Below are 26,714 nucleotides of genomic sequence, written 5' to 3'. Positions count from 1 at the left end.
GGGTGTTCACAAGGCACCAGATTTTTATCTTCAGAAATATTTATCACATAGTCGTTAACTATACCATCAACTATACTATCATCTTCCCAACGAATTGATATGCCACAACTTGAAATTAGATGGTTCTGAGACAAAACAGCATTTTGTTTGATTCGACTGTTCAAAATCTCCAAAAGTAAACAGCAATTCATTTCTTAAGGCTGTCAACCGTAGCCTATAATTCATGTCATGAATTGGACTAAATAAAATGGTTTGTGAGAAAAAACTAAGGGAAGCACAGAGTTAATTTGGAGTTGGAGTTTACTCCAACAGCTATCAGGAATCATCAGACAGTTGTGTCTCTCAACTGTTTGTCAAGGTAAGTGTCCAATTAACGAGTAGGCCTAAGAAAAAAGAAAAAATAAATAAAAATACATATGAGGTATTGACCGTTTCTTTATTAGGCCTGTATTACACATGTACAACAAAGTACACAACTCGTATTTATCCCATTGCATTGTTGATACAACAACATTTTGTGTGGTCGAATTCAATGTCCAGCAGATGTCAACAATGTTTGCCTTATTTCGTTGTTGTTCCATCCTGTCAAGTCATACTGCTCGAAGCCAAGCAGATGTGTTCCTCTCACTGTGACCGATGGACGACTTGGAATATGGAATATGTTCATTTGCATAGCATGGTTTCTCTCAATATTTATCCTAATTTGCTTAAATATTCTGAAAAATGCCATGTTTGCTGCAAAAGAAATTATAAGAACCGACACATAAGTGAAAAGAAAATGGCCTAGATTTAATATTTAATGCTCTATAACAAAAATCATTGGAGAATAAATTATGCATTGGAGAAAATAGAAGTACAAAAACCTATTAGAATTTACAGTATTTCCATCACTGTCTGTTGCTTTTGCAATTTCCATTAATTAAGACTATCACATTTCTAAATATTCGGCACTTGATCTCAAACGATCTATTTTATGATTATGGTCTGCCTATCATCTACCCCCTGTGACAGGTCATAGCAACACAGCCATGCAAAAACGACTCCCAATCATCATTTTGAACCCCCAATGGTAACGAAAAAGTATTATTGTGTTCACATCATTATACTAAATTAATCAAAAATATCTCTCTCTTCAGCTCTTTTTGGATACGAACTGAAAAACATATGAAAAGACTGAAAATGATGCTGAGTCCAGACCAAGCTGATTCCGACCTCGGATGGGGACAATCCGACGCAGAGTCGGTGCTCAATGACCTCAAGGTCGGGTGCCTGTCCGACGAACCGATGGAGGGGGAGGGGAAGACGAGGTCGCTGGCCCAACCGACCCTCAGCAGGGAGGAGAAGAGACGGAGGAGACGTGCAACGGCCAAGTACCGCTCGGCCCACGCAACGCGCGAGAGGATCCGCGTGGAAGCGTTCAATGTGGCCTTCGCTGAACTGAGAAAGTTGCTGCCAACCCTTCCCCCTGACAAGAAACTCTCCAAGATCGAGATCCTTAGACTTGCAATATGCTATATCTCCTATCTCAATCACGTTCTGGATGTCTAGTTGAAATGAGTCAGATACATTTTCAAATGGGAGAATTGGACAATGAGAATGGAGGGACCAGAAAGAAATATGGGTGACATCATGTCACTTATGAAATCGGGGATACATGAAAGTTGCCAGAAAGTACAAAAAAAGTGGGGGGAGAGAGTCTGCAGCCTACAGCCTACTTATCCATGATTTTGAAGAAAATGCCTGTTTGATATTGCGTATGGTGAGGCTGGGTAACCCAGATGAACGAAAGAACGGATGTAAACGGAATGATATAGCTGCTTTATAGACATAGCATAGTTGATGTTTCCATAAAGGAGAACACGTTCAAATGCATTAGTGCCACTTATGACGCGTACAATTGTGACCTTTATCATTGTTATTTAAGTTTATGGAATTAATTATTTATTTAAATGTGTTAATATTAAGGTTACCTTATTTATTTATGTTTATAATAGACTAACGTCTTTTATGTAAATGTCCATTGTTTGTATCATTGTATACATGTATATTTTAGGCTGTGATGTTGAAATTCGAAAATAATGTTGTTGCTCTTCAAATGGCACTTTCTGTTTTTGTATTATACGGTTTTTTTTATTGAATTAGTACGTTAAGTGTAATATACTTTTATTCATGTCTATTGTCTATCAGGCAACGATAAGCACTTAATCATGTTGGGTTAAGTAAACTCATAAACGTCAAAACTTCGTTTAGTTCCCTTAGGTGTGAAGTGGAAGGAAGTTAATCAAAACTTAACAATAGACTGAAGCCTACTAAAGAAAAACATCGACACAAGTTTAATTCGACTAACCGGATATATCACTTTACAATTCAGAGGCAAACCCCTTTTGCTGTGACCAAAAATCATTTAAAAATAGTCTGATTTCTATTAAATGTTTTTATTTCCTTAAAAGCTCGAGGTATTTATTTATATATCTGTCTCTGCTTTGTATCTCAAAAAACACAATAAGTCATTTTATAGCGAAGAAAAACACATCTTCTATCCAAAGATTTTTTGTCTCTTCAGGGTTGTGTACTTGTTGCTTTATGCAGATATTTTGTAGTAGAGTTATTGTGACAGCTGGTTTTTAATGAACGCATTTTTTATATTTTCCGGTGGTGTTTTTTGATTAAAAAAGGGAAAGAAATACATGGTATTGAGGCTTTTCTGTTTTAATTGTAATTTTATTGAGACTAAAACTGGGAATAATTACTTGGGAATCTCTTTTCCAAAAATAGTCACACAATGTTGAAATTAGTCGGCCAGTCGCTCAGGGGGTAAAATCCCTTGCATAATGATTGGAGTAATATGAATGAAATGAACAGTGCAATTGCCTTGGTAAAAATGATTTCAATATTGAAACAGCAGCTGTCATCCTGGAGGAAAAGCACGACGGTAGCCTAGCCTATTACACTTCCGAAATGGACTTGATTGACATGCCTCTATATCTTTCATTTCCCCCCCCCAAATTCGAATGATATACAGTATTATTAAATGACGTCGGTGTCACACTATAGCCTATGTCCCGCTGCTTTGAAACTGTTTAGACACACACACACACACACACACACACACACACACACACACACACACACACACACACACACACACACACACACACACACACACACACACACACACACACACACACACACACACACACACACACACACACACACACACACACACACACACACACACACACACACGCGATTTAGGCACTGGTCAAGCAAGCAAAGAGAGTATATAGCCTATATGTTATTTTTTTCTCTCTCCTGTGCATGTATTCTGTGCTGCTCCTCGCTAGCTCCTGGCTGAAAGGCGCTCTCCCCAGAGAGGGGGCAGGTGTTACTCCAGACGAGCCAAGACAACCAAATTACTGGCCGTCTGGCACCTCCCGTGGGAAACAGAGAGGGAGAGGGGATGGAGGAGAGATGGAAATTTATGAGCGGGCAAGCACATCCATGTAATATTGCCAAATATGAGCAAAGATCCAAATCTTTGTATTTATTTCTGATGTATTGCCATCAATTCTGCTAAGGATTGTGGTCTAATAATGTAGGCCAAGGTTAGATCAGGCGCAACATTTGCACATGGTGTTTTTTAAAATATAATAATATTTAATAAACAAACGATTAAATGAATATGCCAAAGTAAATAAATAAACATATGTGATATGAACATTAAATATGTATGTCAACAAACCTTAAGCGATTTGCACGAGAATAATTCGTTGAGGTAAGCGGGGGGGATCTCTTTGGCCAATATTATTAACCGTGACGAGGGGAAAACGAATGGAGAACTTTGTGCAAGTCACTGGGCATCTTACATCATTTTGATGCTATATGATTTACTTGCAATGTGAACACCTTTAAGATTAGAGGTGTTTTCTGCCCTCAGAAGCTTATTCATTCACAATAAACTAAAGCAGAGAAATTAAATATTGGCCTAGCCCTTATTCATTACTCCAATTCTATTACATTACCTTCAACCACTGGACGTCCTCTTCAGCCTTGTATGGAACATGCCCAGACGCTCAGACGCTTCTCAAATGCTCTGTCTAAACGCGAATACCGCTGGCACGCTGTACAGTTTCAGGAAACATTTGGAACAACACTTTTATATAAGCGAGAAATAATTTTCAAATACAAAATATACACTTACGGTATGCAGTTTAGGAAAGTTGCACCCGATTAGGCCAACGTAGACCACACTTCCTCCCCTCCAACTGTCTGCTTCAAATGTCTGCAATGGAGCATAAATGGGGAGGAAGTTTCCTACCTTGGCTGGGGGCTGTGGAACTTTCTAAACTGCGTATTTGAAATATTATTTATCCCTGATGTGAAAGTTATGCATTGCAAGCAAGGATTATTACTGTTTCTTAATAACGTTAAAACAGAGCGTCGGGATTGTTGTTCATTTATCCAGCTGTGGCCCATACGTTCAAATGAGAACTCATTGGTATACTCCCCTTGGGTTTTAGAGAGCTATTGTAGGCCTAGAGGCGATTCCTTATAGAAAATGCTACTTGCACAGGCTGAAAACAGTTCATGATGCATCCACATAGAAATGGATTTCCAGGCCTAGATCTTTGATTGGGTCATGTTCTGATTTATTGTTCACATATACTGCATCTTTTACAGAGTTCCAATACATATGAGGTGTATTCCATAAGCATTTTCCTGTGAGATGGTAAGAACCTTATCCTTTCTCTTCTCACTTGTGTTAACACTTCCTGGTTACCTTTGTACCATGTGACCATAACCACAATGTGAGAATTTCCCTAGTGTACATAACAAGTGAAAACATCCCTAGACAGAACAACATATACACAACACATGAAATGAGCACATAAGAAGGACAAAATGGCTCCGACGCCACCATGGCAGACTCATCTATAACCTGCATAGGCTCATTCATGAATGGTTGGAGGCATCTTCAAATTGGTTTAGAGCAGGTGTGTCACGTGTACTGATGACCCATCAACCCTATGATCTCTCTCTCAGGGCATCTATGGAACCAAGGGAGATCTCAATTCCACACCTCCTAACGTCCTCTCTCCTCAACTCAATCGTCAAGTTTGCAGATGACACTACAGTGGTAGGCTTGATTACCAACAACGACGAGACGGCCTACAGGGAGGAGGTGAGGGCCCTCGGAGTGTGGTTTCAGGAAAATAACCTCACACTCAACATCAACTAAACAAAGGAGATGATCGTGGACTTCAGGAAACAGCAGAGGGAGCACCCCCCCCTATCCACATCGACGGGACAGTAGTGGAGAAGGTGGGAAGTTTTAAGTTCCTCGGCGTACACATCACGGACAAACTGAAATGGTCCACCCGCACAGACAGCATGGTGAAGAAGGCGCAGCAGTGCCTCTTCAACCTCAGGAGGCTGAAGAAATTTGGCTTGTCATCAAAAACACTCACAAACTATTACCGCCTGGTATGGCAACTGCTCCGCCCACAACTGTAAAGCTCTCCAGAGGGTAGTGAGGTCTGCACAACTTATCACGAGGGGCAAACTACCTGCCCTCCAGGACACCTACACCACCTGATGTCACAGGAAGGCCAAAAAGATCATCAAGGACAACAACCACCCGAGCCACTGCCTGTTCACCCCACTATCATCCAGAAGGAGAGGTCAGTACAGGTGCATCAAAGCTGGGATGGAGAGACTGAAAAACAGCTTCTATTTCAAGGCCATCAGACTGTTAAACAGCCATCACTAACATACTGACTGAAATTTCTAGCCACTTTAATAATTAAAAATGGGATGTAATAAATGTATCACTGGTCACTTTAAACAATGCCACTTTATATAATGTTTACATACCCTACATTACTCATCTCATATGTAAATACTGTACTCTATACCATCTACTGCATCTTGCCTATGCCATTTGGCAATCATTCATCCATATATATATATATATGTACATATTCTTATTCATTCCTTTACACTTGTGTGTATAAGGTAGTTGTTGTGAAATCGTTAGATTACTTGTTAGATATTACTGCGCGGTCGGAACTAGAAGCACAAGCATTTCACTACACTCGCATTAACATCTGCTAACCATGTGTATGTGACCACTACAATTTGATTTGATTTGAGACACATAAATAAAACAGCTTACTTGGTCCCTTCCCATCATGCCTCACATCCTCTTCTTTGATTGGGTCATGTTCTGATTTATTGTTCACATTTACTGCATCTTTTACAGAGTTCCTTCTCCTTCTCACTATCCTCAGGTGGCTGCTGTAATAAGGGAGGGGGACCTTGCTTCGAATCTCCTTATCTGAGGAGAAGTGATGGAAATGTTTTTTTGTCATGTCCAAGGTCTCTCCTAGTCTTGTAATCAGAAAGGCTCTACACATGCAGCAAGATGACCTTAGCTTATTTGGGACTGGGGGGGCTGTATTGAGTAGCTTGGATGAATAAGATGCCCAGAGTAAACTGCCTGCTACTCAGACCCAGTTGCTAATATATGCATATTATTAGTAGATTTGGATAGAAAACACTCTGAAGTTTCTAAAACTGTTTGAATGATGTCTGTGAGTATAACAGAACTCATATGTCAGGCAAAAACCTGAGAAGAAATCCAACCAGGAAGTGGGAAATCTGAGGTTTGTAGTTTTTCCAAGTCATTGCCTATTGAATATACAGTGTCTATGGAGGGATATTGCACTTCCTAATGCTTCCACTAGATGTCAACAGTGTTTAGAACCTTGTTTGATGCTTCTACTGTGAAGGAGGGGGGGAATGAGAGCTGAATGAGTCAGAGGTCTGCCAGAGTGCCATGAGCTGATCATGCACGCTCACATGAGAGCGACCTGCATTCCATAGGATTTCTACAAACAAAGGAATTCTCCGGTTGGAACATTATGGAAGATTTATGATAAAAACATCCTAAAGATTAATTCTATACTTCGTTTGACATGTTTCTACGAACTGTAATATGACTTTTCATCTGAACTTTCGCCTGGACTTGCCCACGCCTCGTGAGTTTGGATTGTGTACTAAACGAGTGAACAAAAAGGAGGTATTTGGACATAAATTATGGACTTTATCGAACAAATCAAACATTTATTGTGGAACTGGGATTCCTGGAAGTGCATTCTGATAAAGATCATCAAAGGTAAGTGAATATTTATACGGCTATTTCTGACTTCTGTTGACTCCACAACATGGCGGATATCTGTATGGCTTGTTTTGTTGTCTGAGCGCTGTACTCAGATTATTGCATGGTGTGCTTTTTCAAAAAGCTTTTTTGAAATCTGACACAGCGGTTGCATTAAGGAGAAGTTTATCTAAAGTTCCATGCATAAGACTTGTATTTTCATCAACATTTATGATGAGAATTTCTGTAAATTAATGTGGCTCTCTGCAACATGTTGTGTTTTGGAAGCAAAACATTACTGAACGTATCGCGCCAATGTAAACTGAGATTTTTGGATATAAATATGAACTTTATCGAACAAAACATAAATGTATTGTGTAACATGAAGTCCTATGAGTGTCATCTGATGGAGATCATCAAAGGTTAGTGATGAATTTGATCTCTATTTCTGCTTTTTGTGACTCCTCTCTTTGGCTGGAAAAATGGCTGTGTTTTTCTGTGACTAGGTACTGACCTAACATAACCGTTTGGTGTGCTTTCGTCATAAAGCCTTTTTGAAATCGGACACTGTGGCTGGATTTACAACAAGTTTATCTTTAAAATGGTGTTCAATACTTGTATGTTTGAGGAATTTTAATTATGGGATTTATGTTGTTTTGAATTTGACGCCCTGCAATTTCACTGGCTGTAGGCGAGGTGGGACGCTACCGTCCCACATATTGTTCACATTTATTGCATCTTTTACAGAGTTCCTCCTCCTTCTCACTATCCTCGGGTGGCTGCTGAAATAAGGGAGGGGGACCTTGCTTCGAATCTCTTTATCTGAGGAGAAGTGAGGGAAATGTTTTTTTTTTGTCATGTCCAAGGTCTCTCCTAGTCTTGTAATCAGAAAGGCTCTACACATGCAGAAAGATGACCTTAGAATCCAGTACGTCTGTCTGTCAGTCAGTCAAAGCTTCTTATCCATTGGCCCTTTATCATTTCTCTAATTGCTTTCTCCTACATTTGGACCTCAAATAAACCAGCCTTCCTTGGATTACTAATTCAATTGCTGGAAGACTATTAAACAGTTACGTGAATGAATCCCTCTGGTTGTTTCTTTAGCAACATTAACATTCTCTAAAAGGTGTTTAATTCAACATACTGCACAATGGAGAGTATTTCATACTATACATTTCATACTATACATGTTTTAGATTGCCTGCCATAGTCTCCCAACAGAGATATTTCACATAGTGAATATATTCTCTTCTCCCCAGATAGTAAACCAACCAGCATCATTCTGGCCAACCTTAGCCTCAGCTTATTAAGTAGACAGTCCATCTGTACTTGCCATAAACTGTAAGACCATTTGTGTTCCCTTCCCCATCCCAAAAGGTTCTGTTGCACCGCCATCGGCCCCCTTCAATTTATTCTTTACAAACTCATGAGAGGGGAGAACCCAACAGACAGGCAGACAGACAGCCACGGCCCAAACCGCTGTGGGCAGTGAACAGACTGTGAGTGTGACCGGTGCATATGTGTTTGTGTGTGAGAAAGAGCCCTATTGCTTCCCCCTTTTCACCGTGGATTATGTCATGGCGGAGGCCAACAAGTGACCATATGTCAGGAAGTGTGCAGACGGCCTGGGATGACTATGACCATTATCAACATTTGGCCGTCCCCTCCCGGTCATCATTCAGGTAGACTCCTTTAAAGCCTGGAGTAGGAGACAAACACATTCTTTCATTCTAAGGGGCTTGATAGCTTTGTGTGAATTTGCTAGGGACAAACAATATGACAACAAACAGCCATATGTTCCCTGTGTGAGGAATAGAGGAACAGCATTTGAGGGTTTTGTACCGCTCAGTTTTTTTATCCTTTACCTTTTTTCTCTCCAGTCTGGATATTATAACAATTATCAATGTTCAAGGCACCCCCCCCCCCATCCTCTCCTCCGCTCCTCTTCCCGTCCACCCCATCGGAGGTGTGTGTTGTGAAGTGTGTGTAGGTCCTTGAAGCAGCGAGCAGCACACAGCAGGACAAAGGCAGGTCCATGTGTTGAAATGCGACCCACGGGATGGGACACATTATCCCTGCGCACTTCACCAGCAGGGTCCCAGGGCTCGAGCTGGCTCGTGGCCCTTTGTCTCCAAACAGATGGAAACGGGCAGAGAGGCGAAGAGGAGAGGAGGAGGAGAGACACGGGAAGAGATGAATGGAAACGGGGAGGGGGGGGGGAGTCAGTCTGTTCTCATTAACTCTGGGTATTGAAGGCGTCGCGGCCCTCACAATGCGTCAGCAGCCCTGGATGGTCCCGCTGTCATTCAGACTCACGCTCCTACCATCTGTACAGTGGACATGTCATAAGGTGTGTGTGTGCAATGCATTCATTATACAAAACTACACGTCCCAATCTGGCACGTTAATATGCCATATTCATGAGCTTTGAATTTGTTTACGATTTGTTGTGTCTTTGATGCTTCCAGCTTTAAAATGGTAAACAATACTTTTGATTAAATCTGACCACAAATAATGCATTTTCAGTCCTGATGGTGCATTTGAGGCCTTTGAAATAGAAATGTTCAATGTTCAATGTAAAATGACATGGAGGATAAAAAAATTGAAAAGAACTCATAGATGTATTTCAATAGAATTGTTCTTGCTTTTGCCCGCACACATGCCCAGACCAATAAAAAAGGAGCACAACCATTTGTCACATTTTGATGGTTCAGCAGGCAAACTAAATTCAAAATAAGCAAATACAAATAATTTGTCACACACACTGAATGAAATTGCAATGAGAATCTCTCATTTAGGTAAAAAACTTATTTGGAGAATCCAAGTCAGCCCAAATAACATCCTTGTTGATGTGTGTTCGTTTGTGTGTGTGTGTGTGTGGTCTCATAAACTGCATATCTTTTCACTTTGTCTTCATTTTACATGACTTCATTTCTCTTTTTTCTTTTTACCAAAATCCCTAAACTCATAAACTGTGTGTCTTCGGAGAGGCATCCATCCATCTTCCGGACACTAAATTTAATGATCTCATGGGCCCACCTTGCATGCTCAATAGAGACCATCTGCACTCGATGCTTACCTTCTTGAATAAAAGCTAAATCTGATAGTGGGTGCTGTGACTCACACTACACGCGTGCCTAGTTAAATGCGAGTGCTTGTCTCACACATCCATAGTACTGTCTAATCAGATGAACTGCTTTCACTCAAAATGATTGATTGGGGAGGGGTCTCTTTTGTCAACTTATGCTGTCCTATTTAATTAATTAATGCTTAGTTGAGAAAATCAAGAAAATGTTGTTCGCAAACTTGCAATGATAATAAATTGCCAATATAGTTTGTTCTTGTTGCTGTTAGCCAGTGTTTAGAATTTGCTGAAGATGCCCGGCAGGCCATTTTTATTTTAAATGCAAAAATAATGCAAAATATGACACAAAATGTTTCATGTGTTGATTATCAAAGTATAAAACTAAAGTCAAACATAAACTATTCTATTCTAAAGGTCATGTTATTTATCTATCCTTGCCAACATAAAATATCATCTCAAACCCCAATATATTTTAAAAACAACAACATAAGTTGGTCCCAAAGGCACGTCCTCTGGAAAGGAACAGCTTGTGCAGTGCTGCACGTTATACTGTAATGAAACTGTACTACTCTGATATGGCCAGAGCGGGGCGCACTAACCTTACAATCTGAGAAAACCCAATGCTCAACTTTATGTTCTGTTGTAATGAGGTATCCAGGCTATTGACCAAACATGTCATATAGTCTCAGGAATCGACCTTGACTAATATGCGGCAGGTAGCCTAGTAGTTAAGAGCTTTGGGCCAATAACTGAAAGGTTGCTGGTTTGAATCTCAGAACCAACTAGGTGAAAAATCTGTCTGTACTCTTGAGCAAGGGCACTTAACCCCAATTTCTCATGTAAATTGCTCTGGATAAGACTGTCTGCTAAATGATGTAACTGTGTGATGAGTGAGTTTTAGGAGCCTATTGGTAGTCTTATGCCTTCTTGTTTTCACCTCATGTTTCTGTCAACATACAGATAAATAACCCTGATGATCCACTTTTATCAACCTCACCATTCATTGAACCTTAGAATGGCATTATGTACTTGTCAGTTAAACCTCCTTTCCCCAGCCTCTGTGTTTGCATGGCCCTCAGTGGGGAGGGACAGAAAGGAAGGATCAGGGGGTCATGTCCCGGTCATGACCTTTATTCTCTGCTGAGGGGAGGAGGTATTTTTGGGGGTGGGGGGCTGAAGAGGCCAAAATACACAAGTCATCACATGATGTCATCTCCCTGCTCAGCAGCTTTGTTGTGTTAGATTTGATTTATATTTGTATTATAAATGAATAATACACTAAACCCGTTTGGAACAGTTCCTAGTATTTCCTGTTCCACGCATCTGGGTGGGGGAGAGGTGAAATAGTTGAGAATCGATTGGTCTTCAGAGCAGACTCCTTGCCAATGAGGTGCTCTGAAGGTATTTTGCAGACTGACACATCATTGACACCATCTGACCTTGACTAGCTTAGAGGCTCTGGAGGTCCGAGGGAAGAAAACCCCCCACATTATTTACATTCCCCTTTAAGAGCCAGCTCTAAGGCTTCACTGAGCTCTTTGTTGTCTTTCACTGACTGGAACCAAGCACCCTACTATATCTCTCTAAGGTCCGATGGACTGCACTGATAAACATGATGCTAATCACTCATCTGCTTTGTTCATGTTGCAATGAGATAAACCATGATGGTACTCAAGCAAGAGGATGTCACTTTATATAACAGGATACATTTCATTATTCTAGAATCTATATAATGGAATAAGCCTGGTGAACGCACCACCCACAAACACAGGGCTTTCCAGAGGGTGGTGCGGTCTGCACAACGCTTCACGGGGGGCAAACTACCTGCCCTCCAGGACACCTACACCACCCAATGTCACAGGAAGGCCAAAAAGATCATCAAGGACAACAACCACCCAAGCCACTGTCTGTTCACCCGCTACCACCCAAGAAGGTGAGGTCAGTACAGGTGCATCAATGCTGGGACTGAGAGACTGAAAAACAGCTTCTATCTCAAGGCCATCAGACTGTTCAACAGCCATCACTAGCACAGAGAGGTTGCTGCCTACATACAGACTTGAAATCATTGGCCACTTTCATAACTGGATCACCAGTCACTATAATAATGCCACTTTAATAATGTTTACATATCTTTCATTACTCATCTCATATGTATATACTGTGTCCTATACTATCTATTAGCCATTTTAGCCTAAACCGCTCTGTCATTGCTCATCCATATAATTATATTTAAATATTCTTATTCCATTCCTTTACGTAGATTTGTGCATATTAGCTATCTGTTGTGGAATTGTTTGATATTACTTGTTAGATATTGCTGCACTGTCGGGACCAGATTGCACAAGCATTTCGCTACACTCGCAATAGCGTCTGATAACCATGTGTATGTGACCAAAACAATTTGATTTGAATGTTCATATTCGGATTAATAAATACAAGTTAGGCAAGGCTAAGTGCGTATATGACTTGCAATGCATGTAATGGGCACTTCACTGAAAACATCCCCCGGAGACAGGAGGGTGAATGTTGTTTTACTTTCCCTGGTTTCCATGGCACCAAACCCTAAGCTATTTGCACTCTCCTGTCACTTGTCCCACTTCAGCCATTTGTGACATGTCCCCCTAACCGAGCCGAGCTGCCGGTGTTTCTGACACTCACCGAAGGTGTTGAATGTTTGGTCAGCGCAAAACACAACTTTGAAATGTGGGTGTGAACTGGACTCTGAATCAGAAATTAATTGCAAACACCTGTAGCCTACCTGTCAGAAGAGTAAAGAAGATTTTGCCAAGTCATTTGGTCCTGCGGTTTTATCCTATTTGACTATATTTGCATTGTACAGCCTACTGTAATCACTTGACAGTTCACAGCCATCACCATTGCCCCCTAGCGCACCATTGTGGCACTACACATTTCCCTTTCTCTCATCATGTAAGTGCTGCCCCCTGTACAACGGCTTGAACCCGGGCTGGTCCCTGACTGTACCGTGTGCTCGAAGGGAGAACTATTTCGTTTACATTTTTGGATGAAATCTCTTCTTGGAATGGTTTACCTCCAGTGAAGGTGAGTAGCCGTGCGCGAAACAGTCACAATTCCAACGTCTGCATCCCACGTTGAGGAGTTGTTCGTTGAATTTTATGAGTGCGATTGAGCCCGATGTAAATTGGGAGTTTGGTTGGCTTGTTCCTGCTTCATGTAATCTACACTACTACTTATTTTTCTTCGTTTTCTTTTGTTTTACAGGTAGACAGGCCTACATTGTATTAGTACAACCTACGAGTAACCGTTTGTGTTTTCTAATACGCTACATGAGCTGTAGGCTACATGTGGAGAGAAAATGTGATTTAGAATTCCCTCAATCTAAAGGACTGCAGTCAGCCAACGTAGGGTGTAAAGTTAACCCTTGAAAGTCATCTAAAGCAGGAGTTAATGTTTTCTAAAGCGTTACAATTAGAATGACAATAGTCGCGTGTTGTTCAATTCAATTGCTTCAACAATAACCTAACTCAAATGTCTCAAACAAATTATCGGACTTAACTTTGAACCACTTTCTTGCACACGGTTGACCGAATTCGTTTGTAGTTCAGTCTGCTTATCTTGTTACCATCGGCGACAGCGTTGCGTCTCCAGAAACAATGTTGCACAGTGGTTCACTGATATCATTCACTCGCGTGCCGACAGTTTAATTTCATAAACATTTATCCTTAAACATTAGCTTGCTCTTTTTAATATTTTAGTTATCGAACCAACTGTCTGGGCAGGGCTCAGGAGGCCTAGCAGAGACCAGGGAGTTTCCTATGGAAGTCAGCCATTGGGGTTACAGGTAGGGTCAGGCAGAGAAACAACTGTATAACTTCACTACAGTCTGATTATGCTGTCGTATGAAAATGACAGTCCAATCCGAAAACTAGCACTTTGCATTAGGTAGAGTAGGGAATAAATGAGTAGAATTCCCATGATTTGCCTTCACCACATGCTTGGTGTTAGCCAGGCTGTAGTAAAGGTGTAACAATGTAATGTAAAGTGCTACCTGAACCTTATGGACTGTCAGTCCCAAAACATACAATAGACCAGTATGGTAATTAATCTGAACAGACCGTGAAGGACCACAGTAGATGGTAAACCTCTTGTGTTGAATAAACAAACCCAAACCAACACATTTACTCAGTGTTTTGAGATGATTTCATAAGAATAGGAGACTGTGTGAATACGATGTAGCTAACCTTCATAAATTCTCTAGATGCTCAGATGGAATTGACTCCAATATACAGCTCTACTGAAACTCCACGGCCCCCAGGTGCAGTAAGGAACCAGGATGGTTGGTTGGTGGTAGTGCTTAGGAAACGCTGAACAATGAAACTCCCTTTGTGTTGTTCAACATGACTGACTCGTCTCAGACAAGAGAATACTGACATTTTCACTCGTGAGTGTATCTTCCTATCTGACCATGAATCATTCACTGAAGCCATTATCTCTTTTAACTTTACACCGAGCCTAATGTCAGGGAAATGTGATTATATGTAGTTTCCTTGTGGCGTTTGAACATGACATGCTCCTGTAGCGCAGCTTCAGTTTGTATGTCTCTTCACATTTGCAAAGAGAATATTTTAAAGCTGATGACATGATAACTGTCATAAGCTCCTCGTGTGAGTGACAGCGTGTGAGTGACAGCGGGTGAGTGATCATCAACATGGATGGGGAGGGATACTGCCCCTGTGAGAGCTTTAGGTGTAGTATTGAGGTATTTGTGTCGGTGATCAAGAGAGATGTGATTGCAAACCAGGTGGGAATTGCTTGAAGGAGTAATCGCAGATCAAGTGCCTCTGCTCAGCTACAGAAGGACAGAGAGACAGAGCTGCATCCTTGGAAAAAGTCCAAGAGAACATCTTTCACCATAATCTTAGATAATGTGTGACCATACAAAGTACATACAACAGCAAGAAGGGGGTTCTTTATCTTATCTTATTTTAATCCAGTATGTTTGGAAGCCAAAGTACTGCAACACAGACGGTAACACTGCTGCAACATTACAGTAACAGGCTACACCTTGGAATCTAGCTCTTTTATTCTGCAGTGCTTTCTCCTCTTTTTGAGATTATCATTTTATATAGAGAAATCCCAGCTTAATTGTTATGCTCCTCATGAGCTATGAGAGCTGTCTCCTTAGGCTCTAAGACTGTGTTTAGACGGGCAGCCCAGAACAGATATTTTTCAGATCTGATTGGTCGAAAGACCAATTAGTGGGAAAAAAAGATCAGAATAGAGCAGCCTGTCTGAACTCGGCCTTAATAACTTGTGGTGTCTGCGTCTCTTGTGAGTCCCAAAATGGCACCCTCTTCTAGTGCAGTACTTTTGACCAGGGTCCATAGGATGCTATATTCCCTATATAGCACACTACTTTTGACCAGAGCCTGGTCAAAGGTAGTGCACTATAAATGGAATAGGGTCCCATTTGGGCCTCTGTTTCTCTGCATCTCTGGCACTAATGAATGGCCGGGAGAGAGGGTGACATTCTGGAATGTGGATACAATTAATGGGTTCATTTGCTCCATGGACAGCATCTCGATCACCATGTGATTCCGAGGAACACATTTAGTCGCTGACTCGTGTTTCTTCCCTCGGTCGAAACCCCCCCCCCCCCCCACCCCACCCCACCCCTCCGGCGTCTCAGATGAATCATGTTACCTTAATAAGTCGTCATCTCTCCCGTGTTCAGCTTGTCTTTCATTACGCTTGTGTTAGCTTGGAGTTAATAGAGTCCAAGTAGATTTTACAGTGAGAATTGTGATTGGACGTGTGTGTGTTTACAGTATGTGTGCCGTAATGCGTGTGCATGCATTCTCAATTAATATTGTTTCATGTGAAAGAAACAGGGCAGGAAGGGCAGGGCGTGCCTCGTTGGGAGCTGCTTGTACAAATGTCAGTGTGGTCATTTTGTCCTCCAGTGATTGGAACACTCCTCTCTGTATCACAGCTAAAGGTCCTAGTTTCTCACATCCGCACCACCACAACACAGCTGTTGCCTCTGATACATATGGCCTAGCTGGAATACCTTGGCTAATGAAGGTCAGGCATATCATTGGCTGGTAATGATGATGAGCTTTTAATAGGCCCTTTGTTTATGTTGTGGTGAGGTGTGGGAGGGGCTCTGTTGGGCACATGGCACAGCTGTACTTCCTGGTCACAGGCTAGCACAGGAGATGGCTTCAGCCAGGGCTCCCCTTTGTTCGTGAATACCTGTCCCGGTTGGCAGAGCCTTGTGCTTAGACTCGGTCACGAGAGAGAATGAATCTTTTTGGGAAAGTACAGTAGCCTAGTTTGTCTCTTCCCCAGTTTGGGAGAGAGTCCCATCTCCTATTAAAGGCTGTGAGTAGTGAAGGATCTGTAAATTAGGCTGTCATATACAGTGGGATTAGATTACTGTCTTTGGAGCCGGAAGCTTGGTTGAAATTAGAAGACCAATCTGTGGACTCACTGTCGCTGTTGAAACCATGACTGAATAAACTAGCTTTTACGTAAAAAAGAAAAATGCAATACAAATGTTAGTTTTTTTCATAAGGATTGAACTACATGACTACTCTATCGTTCCTGTGTTGGTCTGTTGTTGTTTTGTTTGCTCTATTATCAACAGACTGTTACTACAACCTGCTCTGGAGGAAGAAGGATGTGTTTGATGTGTGGGCGGGCTTGAGGATGTGTCTGGGTTTGGATTTGGTTAGCAGGCACTTGATGCGACTTTGTTAAAGAGCTGACTGGTTAGATGGTCGTTTTCTTGTTTCTTTGCTTTGATGGTGTGCTGCCGCATGTTTGTCATCTTGTGCGTTTCATTCGTGTGTATTTACACTCCCGCAGTTCCTCAAGCATGAATTCCAGAGTCACACCTGTGTGCGTGCAGCTGTGTGTGTGTGTGTTTCTCTGCCCTGCAGATCAGTCCCCGTGCCTCTCTTTCCCGGCTCTCTGAGGGTGTGGTCCTTCACAGTGAGGATGTTTATTCAGTGTAAAAAGGAAAAGAGCGACTGAATGGAGGAAGATAAACAAGCAGGCTCTCATTGGCAGGCTCTGGGCCGCTGCCAGCTTGTCCCGCCATAGACCAAATCAGAGGCAGGCAAACGCTGCTGGCTTCGGCTGCCATGGATAACCTGATGGCTTCCCTAAGTAGTGTGTGGGGAGGAGGGGGGGGGCACAGGCTTTAGTGCTGCACGGCCACTGGCACCACTATAAGTAAAGACCAGGGACCAGATTAGTGTTTCCCTTATAGATCTGTTGAAGACAGCCCTCAAAGCTGCCTTCAGTCACCAACATCTTCAATTGAAACTCATTTCGGCCAAATTTGTTGACATAAAGCCGCTTAGCTGGGCTGTTGGGCAGGTGGTGACTGGCAAGGTGGCTGTGGTCTTCTCTCTCTGACCCCCATCTATTTAACCCTGTTAATCCCTGTTTCATCCCTCATTCTTTAAAGGATTAGCACAGGAGATGTGATGCTGTCTGCAGAACCAGCCTTATTTACTCTGCGCTCTGTCTGCGCTCTGTCTGCGCTCTGTCTGCGCTCTGTCTGCGCTCTGTCTGCGCTCTGTCTGCGCTCTGTCTGCGCTCTGTCTGCACTCTGTCTGCACTCTGTCTGCTCCTGTAGCAGTATCTGTAGTCCTCAACCCAGGCCCTCTGCCTTATCCTAGCCACAGCGGCTGTAGCCTTGCCTTATCCTAGCCACAGTGTCTGGAGGCTGTATTTAGCCCTGCTTTACTCTTGCCAGAGTCTGGATTGTCCAACCTGGTCTTTTGACATGTCACATCAGATATTTCAGTGCTGATCTGATTGGTTAATTAGTTTAAAAAAAAATCATAATTGTGCTACCTGTCTAAAAGCAGCCATTCTGTCTGTCTCACACCAGAGCTAATTTGTTTGCCTTACTGGCACAGTGACTGAGCTGGCAGCTGGCTCTTCAGTAGAAGAAAACAGCTTTAGAGAGGTTTGTCATCATGTTGTTCAGTATTCCCTCCGATGATTCAGACGTTTAAAAGCGTGTCAGCAAGAGTGCTGTCGTTTAAAAAAAAGAAATATTTAGACTTTGTTTGATAGAACTAGCTTTTTCAATCCCCATGTGCAAGCATACACACACACACACACACACACTATATGGGTCATTGTTTACATTCACCCCAACTGCCACTAGTTTCTAGTATTTCTCTAGTTTTCCCTTCTAAGTGGCAGATGAGATGGCACGGGGCAGTATCTTGGATGAGCAGCTCTTTTCAATGAAACGACTGGAACAAATGTGGTTATGAAAGCATCAGCAGCAGCAGGATGAAAACAGAGGGAGTGCCCCAAGGGAGAGTTTGAGCCCCGCTCTACTTCCCATGGCTTCCGTTGTGACTGCTGCGGTAGTTAATGTGTGCACAAGTGTGCTTTGCTTGTGTAATCTGTGTGAAATGGCTAGCTAGTTAGCCATTTCAGTCGTCACTGGCACCGAGACCATGAAGTAGTTGTTTCCGCTGCTTTTGTGGAGCGATAGGGAACGATGCTTCGTGGGAGGCAGTTGTTGATGTTAGCAGAGGGTCCCTGGTTCGAGCTCAGGTAGGGGTGAGGAGAGGGACGGAAGCTATACTGATACACTTGTGATATTCCAAAAGTGTTTGAATGAGCATGCATACTATACTGCTAACTCCAAACACGTCAGGACAGCAGGACGTGACTGTGGTGGAGACGGAGAGTGGTGACTGTAGCCCTCTGGTTAATTTCACAACAGATCTGGGTCAGTTTGAGTGGACTTCCTCTGCTACAAGGTGTCATGGGAGATGGAATGCTTTAAGTGTACTGCCCAGTGAGTGTGCTCGTTTCTGGGATATGTTTGTAAATTAAATAAGGTTCACCTTAACCCCTCTCCTTCAGCTCCTTGTTTACATTGAATATTTCACTAGGGATTTTGGCCCAATACAAGCTGTATACCACAGGAGGCTGCTGAGGGGAGGACGGCTCATAATAATGGCTGGAATGGAGTTAATGGAATGACATCAAACACCTGGAAATCATGTGTTTAAATGGTTTTGATACCATTCTATTGATTCCACTCCAATCATTACCACGAGCCTGTCCTCTCTAAGGTGCCACCAGCCTCCTGTGCTGTATACATTATTTTTTATTTATTTTTTATTTCACCTTTATTTAACCAGGTAGGCTAGTTGAGAACAAGTTCTCATTTGCAACTGCGACCTGGCCAAGATAAAGCATAGCAGTGTGAACAGACAACACAGAGTTACACATGGAGTAAACAATTAACAAGTCAATAACACAGTAGAAAAAAGGGGGAGTCTATATACAATGTGTGCAAAAGGCATGAGGAGGTAGAAGAATAGTTACAATTATCACGTGTTACAATACAACATATGTTAACGCTCCTTTCTGAAATGCTACATTTTCATTGAATTCTTCTTTAAATGTGATTGGAGGGTCAAAGGTTCTAGGTCAAAATGGAATCCTTAGGGTTATCAGCTCTTCTGCCATATTATTGCATTGATGGGTGTGAGTTCATTTAACGGGCGCCATTCACCTTCCTATCCCGTTACCTCCAGCTGTTAGAGGCTCTGTGTCTGGACGAGGCCCCATCTCTGATGCCACAGAGAACCGACCCCCTCACCTCCCTATATGCCTCAGCCCTGATGGTTTACCTGCTGTGTGAGTACGTCCGTCTGTCCCCAGCTCTCCCAGCCCCGTAGGAGTGTACGCCACAACTCACTTGTCTCTCTGTTTCCCCATGCATTGTTACTCAGCCCTGTGCCTCATCGTAATCTTGTTATTTCACCACGGCTGTTTCTACTCTTTCCTTTTCACCCTGTTCACCCCCCTCTGTTCCCTCTTATCTTCAGTCATTTAAGGACAACTGTTAAATCATATCCTCCTGTATATGTAATCAAATCAAGGGCACCCAATAAATGCTCTTATCAGACCTGCATCTCCTAGTGGATGCTGTAAAGTCTTTAGCCAGGCCTGGGAGTAGAACTAATGGTATGGAATTAGTGGGGAGTTTTTTTGTCCTGCCTTTGATATTGAAATCCACTTGATGTTTGAGTTTCGGTCCTCCTCTGCATCCACGCAGCTTTTTAGCATTTGTCTGGGAGATTTATCCTCATGGGAAAGAATGTTTCCAATGTTATAGACTTGAACACAGAATATAGGCCTGAAGCTATATTCAATATTTTACGGCATCTGTTTGTGTGTTGGCTGGTTGTCTCAATTCCCCTCTGAAAGCTTCTTGGTTTAATAATGTGATAGTGTTTGGTGGTTTCACCTGGAGCACTTCGTCTGTGTGATGATGTCATTCTAGTGGAATGGAAGAGAGGAGAGCCTCGCCTCGCTGCTGGAGCTGGTCACTGCCAGATTTCCCTCTGGAGATGGCTCTCATTGATAGGGTTGAGTGTGGTGGTGGAGGAGGAGGGGGGTTGGTGGGGGGGGTGTAGGCGAGGGTAGGCGAGAGCAGTGGGGTTTTGCTCTCCATCCGACTTTTGTTGAAACTCCAAACGTAGACCTGCATGCTCTGCACAACATTCCAATTCAATCTCTCTTCTCATAGGCCAGTCTGTCTGTGGAAAGGTCTATTTGTTGAGGGAGGGGTTCATAGCTAGGTCTGCTGCTGTTCTGTTGTTTGTGGGTGTGCTTAGTGCTTAAACTCTCTGTGAACTACTGTAGGTTTGGGTTGTCAAGGAGGTTAGAAGTAAGAAGAGCCTTTCACAACCTTTTATATTAGAATCAACAGAAACTAGTCCAATGGTTTCAAGGCTCTCCTGTGTCAAGCTTCATTTGGTGTGTGCGATTCCTCCCACACACAATCTTCATTAAAATAAAGATTTCCTCAGCCTGCCTAATGGGAATGTAGAAAATGCTGCTTAAATGAAGCGATTGTGTTTTTCTCATTTATCTCCTGGAATGTTAATTCCAGAGTAAAAGGCAAAGTGGAAGCTATGTGCAGAGATATCTGCAACACACATCCATGTTTTTCAGTATCAACTGGGCTGTTGTAGATCACCATTTCAACCCAAAACTCTGTCCATAGTCTGTCCTCTGACCTTACCTGGATGTCTCTCGCTCTCTCTCCTCCCCAGGTTGATGTTTCCTAGTCGGGAACCCCCAGGGTTGCTTTCAAGATTGACCCCCGACAGCTTGCGGACTCTGCCAATCTCCTGAGCGAGCTCCGCCTCCCACCGGACAAGACTGCCCACAAGCTTCCGCTGCGTCTGCCTGCGGCAAAGCCCAGCAACCTCCGCGAGGCCCTTGGCCAATCGCTCGGGAGGAAGGACCTCGTCGCCATGGACACGGAGTCCACCTACTCAGGGTACTCGTACTACTCTGGTCGCTCCCGGGGATCCCACAGACACGGGTAAGAGGAACAAGTTCTTTGCTTTCATATCCTCTCTAGTTTGATGGATAGACGGTCACGGAACCTCTAATAAATTGTTCTCTCTTCCTCGCCTCTGTTTCCTCTTTCTCTCCCTCATTCGACTCGGTCTCTGTCCCCTCTTTCCCCTCCCTCCATCTGTCCACCACAGGGCAGTGTGGGGTTATTTGTCTGTCATTAGTGGAATAGCAGTATCTGACAGGCTCAGGAAGGGAGAGGGGGACAGGTGCTGAAGAGGCCTGACTGATGGCTCAGCTGATACGTGGAGGGCCACAAGCAAGGGGCTCCTGTTCCGCACAGCTCCTCCTTTATCCAGCCAGCACATCCCCCTCTCTCTCCCTCTTCCTTCCGTCTCTCTCTCTCTGGGACCTGTTACCCAGGGGAAAGGATCCCTCTATGGCTGAATCTGGTGGGACCCCCTGAAACCCTCATGTGCTTAATATCTCTCTCGCTCTACCTCTCCCTCGCTCACTATCTCTCGCTCATTTCCTTTTTCTCTATGCTCTCTTGTCTCTCATGCGCCCACTCGGCTCCAGTCAGTCGCCGATCCCTCGCTCCCAAGCCCCGGACGTGTTGAAAAGCCAGCAGCTGCCCTCCCTCGTTAATCTCCACTTGACCTCCTCCCTCGCTCCCTCTCTCCAATGGTGTCACCGGCACTCCCATGGGATAGACGGGGACAGGCGTATCACTGATGGAGAGGCCTCTCCGCTCCCCTGCCCCAGCGCTCCTCTCACGTTCTCCCGGGGGGAAGATTTGACCTTGTAGTCTGAAGCTAGGCAATGAAAACTGGGCACACTGTTGTAAATGAAAGTGGGCTTGGATGTGGGGGAGGGGGCACTCACTTTCCCACCCAATCCCCTCGCTTCCTGTATCTGTAACTCTGGAGGGGGTGACTGTCCTAAAGATCACCCAATCCCCTCTCTTCCTGTATCTGTAATTCTGGAGAGGGTGACTGTCCTAAAGATCACCCAATCCCCTCTCTTCCTGTATCTGTAACTCTGGAGAGGGTGACTGTCCTAAAGATCACCCAATCCCCTCTCTTCCTGTATCTGTAACTCTGGAGAGGGTGACTGTCCTAAAGATCACCCAATCCCCTCTCTTCCTGTATCTGTAACTCTGGAGAGGGTGACTGTCCTAAAGATCACCCAATCCCCTCTCTTCCTGTATCTGTAACTCTGGAGAGGGTGACTGTCCTAAAGATCACCCAATCCCCTCTCTTCCTGTATCTGTAACTCTGGAGAGGGTGACTGTCCTAAAGATCACCCAATCCCCTCTCTTCCTGTATCTGTAACTCTGGAGAGGGTGACTGTCCTAAAGATCACCCAATCCCCTCTCTTCCTGTATCTGTAACTCTGGAGAGGGTGACTGTCCTAAAGATCACCCAATCCCCTCTCTTCCTGTATCTGTAACTCTGGAGAGGGTGACTGTCCTAAAGATCAGAACTTTGATGGTCCACAGCAGGAGGTGGATTTCCAAGATCTTACCATGGCTCAAGCTGCGTGCTACTATACCGCGTTAAACGTCTCTCCCAATGACTCCGGGTCACTGCCTTGTGTTGTTTTTGCAGTGTTGTCTCTAGTGCGATTTATACACAGGGAACCCAGTCAGTCCCCATTGTAAGCCACTGTGCCTCTATAGACAGTGGTGCTTGGTCATTTGAAGGACATCAGAGTAGTTTGCTAGCTACTGACGATTCTCCCAGACCAAGATCACCTGCCTTTCTGCATCCGCTGTAATGGTGGTGTTGAGTTACGACAGTAACTTCTGAGGCTCCATTCTCTTCTCCAGAGAGGGGCTCTTCTGTGGCTGTGGAGCGTGCCAATGATCATTGACTAGTGAGTCACACATTGGTAGTCAGTCATGTGGATAATTGGCTCTTTTTTTATTGGTAGGACTCCCAATTATATGGCGGCACACTCTTTTTAACACAGGGAATTGAATGAATTACACTCTCTCATGCCAAACTTTTAATCCCTTTGCTGCTTGGGTATTATGGTTCCCCAAACTGTTCCCATTTATGAGGCAGGCCATATTTTGGAGAGACACCCTATTTCTGGAACTTTCTGATTAGAGTTGATGCTTATGGAAAAGCCAAGTGGAGTGAAAAGTCCCCCTACCCACATGCTGCTTTTTCAATTTCTAACTGAAACTACATTTATTTTAGTCATGGGACTACAGAGCAAGTCAAGAAGAGGGACCCGCCTTGCCTGACTAATGCTATAGTGGAAACACTGGTACATGTCATACAGTATGTACCCTGTCACCTGATAGTGGAGCTAATCCTAGCCAACAGTCTGGCCTCACCTCGGCTCCTATCACGCACTGCTCCCTGGGCCCCTCTCTCTCTGGCTCAACACTGTGGAGAAGTGTCATTGAGCAATGCTGCCGCCATGGATTCTCCCAGTCAATATGAGGGATGGGCAAATGAATGTGCCATGGCCAGGCATGAAGCTATAGAGACCGTGGCTGTGTTGACCTAGACTTGAGTAAATGGCCTTTGTTAGTTTCATGTTGTCTTTCTGTCAGCCACACCTCTTTGCCTGTTCGCCCCCCTTCCTCGTTACAGTTACAGAGTGAGCAGAGCTGCCAGTGTCATTGAGCACGGCCACTCTCTCAAGGTGAAGTGAAAACGGCCTCTCGCTCTCTGTAATATGATTGTTCTGAGAGTGTGGTTATGTATTTGGCTCCTCGTCATCCTCCTGTTAGCTGACACTGGCAGTAAGTACCGAGCTTCGCGGGCTCTGAGCTCTGCATTGACACGGGGCCTATTTTACACAGGTGTGTGGTTTGGCTGGCCAGCCATGCGGAAAGCGAGCAAATTCATCCAGACTCTTGGCGGAGGAGGTGTAAATTGGCCCTGTTTCCCGCAGCCCAGTGTGTCAGTGAGAGGGGGTGCACAGACAGTGTCAGACTTGGCTGCGGGTGTTGCGGTGGAAATCACTCCCAGGTTTGGCTCTGCCCCAGGTTGCCAGGCTTCCATCCTCCATCTAAAAGCCATATCTGCTTTAGGAAGCCACGCTGGAAGTCAAATTCCCTTTTAATCAAATGATACCAGAGGAGTGCTGTAGAATAGCAATGAGGCTGGCTGGCGTTGTGTGTTAATGATGCAGGAGGAGGATGAGAGGAGGAAGAGATGCACATTGATTTGCCCACAAGCTACTTTCTGCTTTCCTGATGTCTGTTTCTGAAAGGCAGGCTGGGATATAAAAAGGGTGCTTGAGACTCTCCTTCATCTTCCATCCTACATTGATTTTAAACAATCACACCAGTCATAAGCAGCTGCCTCCAGACGCACCAGTGTATGAGTCATCCAATCTTTACATCGACTCCCATATAAACAACTTAACTGATCCTACCCGTATCTAACTTACAACCCCTATGTTTCACATTACCTGGTATTATTAGATAGAGGGGTATACAAGAAAGGAATATCAATGAGTAAGCCAGCTAATTTGTATTTGTATTTTTTTACCTTTATTTTACTAGGCTAGTCAGTTAATTAAGAACAAATTCTTATTTTCAATGACGGCCTAGGAACAGTGGGTTAACTGCCTGTTCAGGGGCAGAACGGCAGATTTGTACCTTGTCAGCTCAGGGATTCGAACTTGCAACCTTTCGGTTACTAGTTCAACGCTCTAACCACTAGGCTACCCTGCCGCCCCATTAACCACCAGAAAAAACGAGTTATATTTTTGTTCATAAAGCTAAACTTTGGTTGTTGAGTTAAGCTTAAAGGTCTACTTATCTTTCTAATAATAATTTATTTCCAGAATATTTAGGCAAGTTAGCAGGCTAACTCCTTGATCCTTGATCCTCTACCCAATCCTGACCTGTGCAGTAGTACAGTACCATATTAATGGACTACAGTTGAAGTCAGAAGGTTACATACACTTAAGTTGGAGTCATTTAAAACCAGTTTTTCAACCACTCCACAAATTTCTTGTTAACAAACTGTAGTTTTGGCAAGTCTGTTAGGATATCTACTGTGTGTATGACACAAGTCATTTTTAACAACTGTTTATTCCAGTGGGTCAGAAGTTTACATGCACTAAATTGACTGTGCCTTTAAACAGCTTGGAAAATTCCAGAAAATGATGTCATGGCTTTAGAAGCTTCTTATAGGCTAATTGACATTTTGAGTAAATTGGTGTACCTGTGGATGTATTTCAAAGGCCTATCTTCAAACTCAGTGCCTCATTGCTTGACATCATGGAAGCATCCAAAGAAATCAGCCAAGAACTCAGAAAAACAATAGTAGACCTCCACACGTCTGGTTCATCCTTGGGAGCAATTTCCAAATGCCTGAAGGTACCACGTTCATCTGTACAAACAATAGTACGCAAGTATAAACACCATGGGACCACGCAGCCGTCATAACGCTCAGGAAGGATACGTGTTCCTAGAGATGAATGTACTTTGGTGCGGATAGTGTAAATCAATCCCAGAACAACAGCAAAGGACCTTGTGAAGATGCCGGAGGAAACGGGTACAAAAGTATCTATATCCACAGTAAAACGAGTCCTATATTGACATAACCTGAAAGGCTGCTTAGCAAGGAAGAAGCCACTGCTCCAAAACCGCCATTAAAAAGCCAGACTACGGTTTGCAACTGCACATAGGGACAAAGATCGTACTTTTTGTAGAAATGTCTTCTGATATGATTAAACAAAAATAGAACTGTTTGGCCATAATGACCATCGTTTTGTCTGGAGGAAAAAGGGGGAGGCTTGCAAGCCAAAGAACACCATCCCACCCCTGAAGCACGGGATTGGCAGCCTCATGATGTGGGGGTGCTTTGCTGCAGGAGGGAACGGTGCGCTTCACAAAATAGATGGCATCATGAAGAAGAAAATTATGTGGATATATTGAAGCAACATCCCAAGACATCAGTCAGTAAGTTAAAGCTTGGTTGCTAATGGGTCTTCCAAATGGACAGTCACGCCAAGCATTCTTCCAAAGTTGTGGCAAAATGGCAAGGTATTGGAGTGGTATTGGAGCAAAAGTCAAGGTATTGGAGTGGCCATCACAAAGCCCCTGACCTCAAGCCTATAGAAAGTTTGTGGGCAGAACTGAAAACGCGTGTGTGA

The 26,714-nt window shown here is 43.5% G+C and overlaps 2 protein-coding genes across 3 annotated transcripts in view; both read left to right on the top strand.

Moving 5' to 3' along the window:
- LOC124008761 (helix-loop-helix protein 2-like) overlaps positions 1-2,692 on the top strand; it is a 2,920-nt gene extending 228 nt beyond the window's left edge. Inside the window, exons 1-2 of the mRNA XM_046320293.1 lie at positions 1-358; positions 1,137-2,692. The exon at positions 1-358 is cut by the window's left edge and continues 228 nt beyond it. Coding sequence (XP_046176249.1) covers positions 1,165-1,548 — 384 coding nt within the window. The 5' untranslated portion in view covers positions 1-358; positions 1,137-1,164 and the 3' untranslated portion in view covers positions 1,549-2,692. The remainder of the gene's footprint in view (positions 359-1,136) is intronic.
- A 10,455-nt stretch (positions 2,693-13,147) lies between these two features.
- The window catches only part of LOC124008171 (vang-like protein 1), a 51,498-nt gene continuing 37,931 nt past the window's right edge, over positions 13,148-26,714 (top strand). For both annotated transcript variants that reach the window (XM_046319243.1, XM_046319242.1), the window contains exons 1-2: positions 13,148-13,304; positions 21,335-21,609. In XM_046319243.1, the coding sequence (XP_046175199.1) occupies positions 21,539-21,609 (71 nt within the window). In that variant the 5' untranslated portion in view covers positions 13,148-13,304; positions 21,335-21,538. The remainder of the gene's footprint in view (positions 13,305-21,334; positions 21,610-26,714) is intronic.

Source organism: Oncorhynchus gorbuscha, linkage group LG21 (genome assembly GCF_021184085.1).
Source record: "Oncorhynchus gorbuscha isolate QuinsamMale2020 ecotype Even-year linkage group LG21, OgorEven_v1.0, whole genome shotgun sequence".
In the NCBI taxonomy this organism is placed as follows: Eukaryota; Metazoa; Chordata; class Actinopteri; order Salmoniformes; family Salmonidae; genus Oncorhynchus; species Oncorhynchus gorbuscha.
Note: the sequence above shows the minus strand (reverse complement) of the source record. Positions and strands in the feature narration are given on the sequence as shown.